This window comes from Ornithorhynchus anatinus, chromosome 11, assembly GCF_004115215.2.
Source record: "Ornithorhynchus anatinus isolate Pmale09 chromosome 11, mOrnAna1.pri.v4, whole genome shotgun sequence".
Lineage (NCBI taxonomy): Eukaryota > Metazoa > Chordata > Mammalia > Monotremata > Ornithorhynchidae > Ornithorhynchus > Ornithorhynchus anatinus.
In genome coordinates this window covers 16,073,154-16,079,218 of record NC_041738.1, presented here as the reverse complement: position 1 = coordinate 16,079,218, position 6,065 = coordinate 16,073,154, and the positions used below count along the sequence as shown (strand labels likewise).

Here is a 6,065-nt window from a genome sequence, read left to right as displayed (position 1 = left end):
GGAAATGTGTCCGACAGGGGCACCGGGATGCTTGGTGGAATCAGGTGCAAAGTCGCTTTTCTGGGCCATCATTCATTCATTCAATAGTATTTATTGAGCGCTTACTATATGCAGAGCACTGTACTAAGCGCTTGGAATGTACAATTCGGGAACAATTGTACGACATCCAGCAACCCTGACTCTTCCCGGTGACCCAGCACGGACCATCCAAAACCCCCAACTCTTCCCTCTCCCTCCTTAGACTGTAAGCCCGTCAGTGGGCTAGGATTGTCTCTATCCGTGGCCGAATTGTCCATTCCAAGTGCTTAGTACAGTGCTCTATGCATAGTAAGCACTCAATAAATACTACTGAATGAATCCTTGACTCTCCCCAGTGACCCAAGGCCGGACTATCCAACAGTCCCACTTCTTCTGAAGGCCCTCTAGACTGTGACTTTTTCAGAACCCTCTAGGACCCGTCAAATATTTTTGGTGGCACAATTTGTGACAATTTGGGATGGAACGCCCCCCTCCCTCCAGCTCTAACGGCACGCTCTCCCCATTTGCCACCTGCTTCCTTCCCCACTTCCTGCCCTCTCTTCTTTCCTCCCCATCTCCTCCCCTCCTGGTTTTCTTCCCCTTCAGACCCCCAGCCTGCCGAAAGACTGGAAGCTCAATGGATTCTGACAGGGCCAGCCGGGGAGGGGGCCGAGCTATTCCTTCTCTTCCTCCCCATGTGTCCCCCCTACATCAGTCAGTCGGGATGAGTAAGAGTAGGAGCCACTTTCAGGATCGAAGGGGCACGTGGACAGAGTGAATGGGGAGGGCTGCTCCCCGAGCCCCACCACAGCAGGGCAAGGAACGCCGTTGCAGCTGGCAGACTTTGAAATCACCAGAGGAAAATGCTTCTTCTCTTTGTCGGCTTGGGGACAAGCACGTGGCAGGCTCTTGGTCCACTTCCAGATCTTGGGGCACGTAGAGAGGGCTGCGTGGTTTTGTGATTTTTTTTTACAGTATTTGTTAAACACTGCTCCATGCAGTGGGGTAGGTGCAAATTAATTAGGTCAGACAAAATCTCTGTCCCTCATGGGGCTCACAGTCTAAGTAGGAGGGAGGTCAGGTATCCCCATTGTACAGCTGAAGAAACTGAGGCACAGAGAAGTGAAGTGATTTGCCAAAGGTCACAGAACAACCAATTGGCGGAGCTGGAATTAGAACTCAGGTCTTTCTGACTCCCAGACCCGTGCCGTCTTCACTAGACCACGCTGCCGGTCCACTCTCCTGCAGGTCAGGATCGGATGCCCTTTGACACCGGCCCTGCCCTGACAGGATGGGTCCTCCTGTTGCCCATTCTGGGGCTCCCGTGGAGGGGGCCCAGTTCCACCCTTGCCCTCAGGATCCCTGCCCCGTAGGGTCTTCCCACCTTCTAAACTGCCCTGGGAGAAGCACTCCACTCCACTTCACGATGACCAGCTAGAGATGACACCTTTTCAGGGGGAGCCCAAGGAAGGTGAGGCCTGGCATTTAATGAGGAAAGGCAATTCCAAACACTGTTCGAGATCATGGATTCTCAATCAGAAGGCAGCAGGTCTCTGGAGAGGTTTTCATTTAACGAATTCCTTATTTTTTTCTATTTTTCCTAGGACAAGGGAAAAAAAACCAGGCAATATGATTCTGGAATAGCTGATTTTCCATGTTCACACCCTCTCCCACCTCTCGTTATCAAACAACTGTATTTACTGGGCACTGGGGAAAATTCAACAGAATTCACAGTCCCTGTCCTCAAGGAGCTTTCAATCTAAAGTCTGAGACAGTACAAAATAGTATCTGGATAGGAAACAAATAACGGAAATGATGATGATTATGGTGCTTTTTAAGCGCTCACTATGTGCCAAGCACTGTTCTAAGCACTGGGGTAGATACGAGGTAATCAGGTTAGACACAGAGTGCTCACACTCTTAATCTCCATTTTACAGACGAGGTAACTGAGGCCAAGAGAAGTAAAAAGACTTGCCCGTGGTTACACAGCAGACATTTGGCGGAGCTGGGATTAGAACCCACGACCTTATGAGTTCCAGGACCGTGCTCGATGCACTAAGTCGTGGCGGAAATACAGATCTCGCCTGTCCCGTCGTCGACCCCTGGACCCCGTCCTTCGTCTGTTCTGAAATGTCCTCCCTCCTCAAATCCGCCAATCACCCTTCCCCTCTTCAAAGCCCTACTGAAGGTTCACCTCCTCCAAGAGGCCTTCCCAGACTACCCCCCCCTTTTCCTCAGCCCTCCCTCCCTTCCACATCACCTCGACTCGCTCCCTTTGCTCTACCCCATCCCTGCTCCATTGCACTTATGTATTTTTTTAGTCTATAGCTATAATTCAATTTACTTCTATTGATGCCTGTTCACTTGTTTTGATGTCTCTCTCCCCCCCTTCTAGACTGTAAGCCCAGTGTGGGCAGGGATTGTCTCTCTTTATTGCTGCATTGTATTTTCCAAGGGCTTAGTACGGTGTGCGCACTGTAAGCGCTCAATAAACACAAGTGAATGAATGAATGATTGATTGAACTCTGAACCTCTCCAGGGTGTCAAAGACTTGGGTGGAGAGTCCTTGAGAAGTCAAGAGGTGTTAATACCTGCCATTGAGGCCTTTCTGCAGGAGACCCAGATGGGCGGGAGTGACAAGCTGAGGGGCAGAGTGTCAAGATGTGATCAAAGACGAGGCAGGGGGCTTGATCTAGGTGGGAGGCTGAGCCAGGCTCGCTCTCTGGATCCTTGCCCGCTCCTGGGGATGTTGGCGGGCCGGTGGTGGTGCTCAATGGGGTATCAGGCTGCCTCCGGCCTCCCACCGGCTGTCGGTGTTCCATTCGAAGGGTGACGGTCTACGGTGCCAGCCTGCTTCTTTCATTTAACTCTGAGGCCCACTTGCTAGCAAAGAAACCCCACTGAACCCCACCTGGGACTAACCGAGGGGCATAGCGTCTACATAGCGTCTGTGTCTAAGTGCTGAGAGGGTGGTTGGAGGAGATGAGCTGGGAATCTGGGAAAGCCTGCTGGAGGAGGTGGGCTCTCTGAAGGAGGACAGATCTGAGGTCTGGCAGATTTGAAGTGGGGATAGTTCTGTAATCTTGGCACCATCTCTCTCATTCAACCCTCCTACTCAGTCTGTCACCAAATCCCATCTGTTCTACCTTCACACCATCTCCAGAATCTTCCCCTTCCTCTCTATCCAAACTACCATGCCGATCCAAGCCCTGTCATATCCCTCCCCACTTCAGTCCATACTTCCCTCTGCTGCCCAGATCATTTTTCTAAAGAGTCGCTCTATGCACACCTCCCTAACTCTTCTGAAACCTCCAACAGCTGCAGCCAACAGAAACTCCTCATCGTCGGCTTTCAAGAGCTCAATCAACTCTCCCCCTCCTTCTAACCTTCCTAAACTCCCACTACCATCCAGCCCCCATACTTTGCTCCTTCAAGACCACTGTATTCACTGTGCTTCAATCATGTCTCTCTTGCTGCTAACCCCTTGCCCGCATTTTCCTTCCTTCCTTCCTGGAACTCCCTCCCCCTTATATCCAACAGGACACCATTCTCCCGACCTTCAAAGCCCCGCTAAAGTCACAGCAGTGTGGCTCTGTGGAAAGAACATGGGCTTGGGAGTCAGAGGACATGAGTTATAATCCCAGCTCTGCCACTTGCCCGCTGTGTGACCTTGGGTAAGCCATTTCACTTCTCTGTGCCTCAGTTACCTCATCTGCAAAATGGGGATTACGACTATGAACCCCACGTGGGACAACTTGTTCACCTCACATCTACTCCAGTGCTTAGAATGATGCTTGGCACATAGCAAGTGCTTAACAAATACCATAATTCTAATTCTTCTTTTTCTTCTTCTTCTTATCTCCTCTAAAAGGCCTTGCCTGACCGACCTCTCATCTTCCCACCCTATTTGATCTCCTTCCCCTGGTCACGTAAAGCCCTAAGCCTACTAAGCTAACTTCACTTAGCTAACTCTTCTGAAACCTCTGCAGCCAACAAAAACGCCTCACCATAGGCTTTCAGGAGCTCAATCAACTTTCCCCCCTCCTCGGTTGGTCAGTTCCCCCTAAGCACTTCGATGCTCACACAGCCCGACAGAATTTATGTGCAGTTGAGAATTCTGGAAGATAATCAGGACTGTTGAACAGTTAAGGTTAGGGGTGAGGAATGGCTCATGCTGGGTAGAATCAGGGATGGAGAGAGGAGAGATAGGAGTATTGGACACTCTTTGGTGGGTTACTGAAGGGAGAGTGAGGGATGGAAAGGGGAGAGTGGGGGGGTATTGGATAGTGTTCTGGGTCAGTGGAAGGAGTCAAGGATGGAGAGGGGAGAGTGTGGAGTATTGGACAGTCCACGCTGGATCACTGGAGGGAGTCAGAGATGGAGAGGGGAGAGTTGGGAGTATTGGACAGTCCGTGCTGGGTCACTGGAGGGAGAATCAGGGATGGAGAGAGGAGAGTTAGGGGCGTTGGATGGTCCGTGTTCGGTTACTAGAGGGAGAGTCATGGACGGAGAGAGGAGGTAGAAGAGTCTAGAGGATAGAGCTCAGAACTCAGAATAGGATGACCTGAGTTCTAATCCCAGTTCAAGCCCTGGCTTGCTGTATTACCTTGGACAAATCACTTTATCCTTCTGGGCCTCAATTTCTTCAGCTGTACAATGGGAATGGCACCCGTTTTCTCTACCTCTTAGACTGTGAGAGGTAGGGATTGTGTCTGATCTAATAATTTTGACTGTAATCCTAGCATTTAGCACACAGTGCTTGATACCTAGTCAGTGCTTAATAAATCCCACAATGATAATGAAAATAATTACGTTTGTCACTATTATTCTGAGCGTTTGGGGTGTTGGGATTGCTCACCCCTAGCCAGAGAGTGATGGCCAGCGGCCCACAGCGCCTCTAAGGGTCCCGGGACCGATGGGTCGGTGGGGAGATGGGGTCCAGATCCACTCATAGTCAATGAGAGGAAAGAACAGTTTTTCATGGGCTCTGACCTCTATCCAGCCTGAAGTGATTCCTTGCTGTAAATCTCCTCTTCGTCGGAGGAATCTCGGTCATGCAGCTTCTGAGCCATGTTTTTCTTCCGGGTGGAATCCAGCGGTCGGTACATATCCCTGAGCCAGAGCGGCTTCCCTACCTGGGAATACAGTGGGTGGGCACGTTCGCTCATGTTGGCAGAGGCCATGGGGCTGCCCGGTCTACAAGACTTCGCCCTGCCCTTTTCTTCCACATTCCCTCCCTGCTGCGGCCTCCAGCTCCCACCTGCCCCATCACCCGCTGTCTCTGTGTGGGCCCAGGCCACGCTGACTCACTCACACACACGCTTCCTCCTGCAGGCTCCCTCGCAACTCACTGCTGAAATGCCGGCCTGGGCCCAGTTCATTCCCCACACCTACCTGACTCCCGGGGTTCCCGTACTAGCATCTGGAGGGTCGGGAGCTGGGAGAGGAGCTACAGTTCGGGTCGGGGAGGCCAGAGTCTGGGAGGGGATTACCGCTCAGGGCTAGGACTCAGTAGAGGTGAGGGCTGGGAGAGATGCTGCAGCTCAGGGTCAGGTCTTAGTGGAGGCCAGGAGTTGGGATTAATCAACCAGTGGTATTTACTGAGCTCTTGCTGTGTGCAGAGCACTGTATTAAGCGGTTGAGAGGGTACAATACAACAGAGTTGGTAGATGCTTTCCCCTCCCCACAGTGAGCCTAGAGGGGAAGAAAGACATGTACATACCCTGTGAACATAAGTGCTGTGGAGCTGAGTGTAGGGTGAACACCATATGCAGTCAGTCATATTTATTGAGCACTTACTGCGTGTGGGCTCGTGAGATATGGAGGAAAGTGGTATTATCTACAGTGGTATCAAAGATCGGGGAGGAAAAGGTTTGGGTAGCAAGAGTTTTGTTTTGGACATGTTTAGGTGGAGGGGTCGGTGGGACATCCAGGTAGAGATGTCCTGAAGACAGGAGCGAATGCGAGACTGCGGAGGAAAGAGGTCAGGGCTGGAGAGGTAAATTTGGGAATTATCTGTGGTGATGGGAGGTGAAGCCATGGGATGG

At 51.4% G+C, this 6,065-nt stretch overlaps 1 protein-coding gene across 1 annotated transcript in view; it reads right to left on the bottom strand.

Moving 5' to 3' along the window:
- Positions 1–1,466: 1,466 nt before the first annotated feature.
- LOC100087479 (leucine-rich repeat-containing protein 37A2) overlaps positions 1,467–6,065 on the bottom strand; it is a 57,482-nt gene continuing 52,883 nt past the window's right edge. Inside the window, exons 13-14 of the mRNA XM_029074690.2 lie at positions 5,011–5,153; positions 1,467–1,618 (exon numbers count right to left, since the gene is read on the bottom strand). Coding sequence (XP_028930523.1) covers positions 5,013–5,153 — 141 coding nt within the window. The 3' untranslated portion in view covers positions 1,467–1,618; positions 5,011–5,012. The remainder of the gene's footprint in view (positions 1,619–5,010; positions 5,154–6,065) is intronic.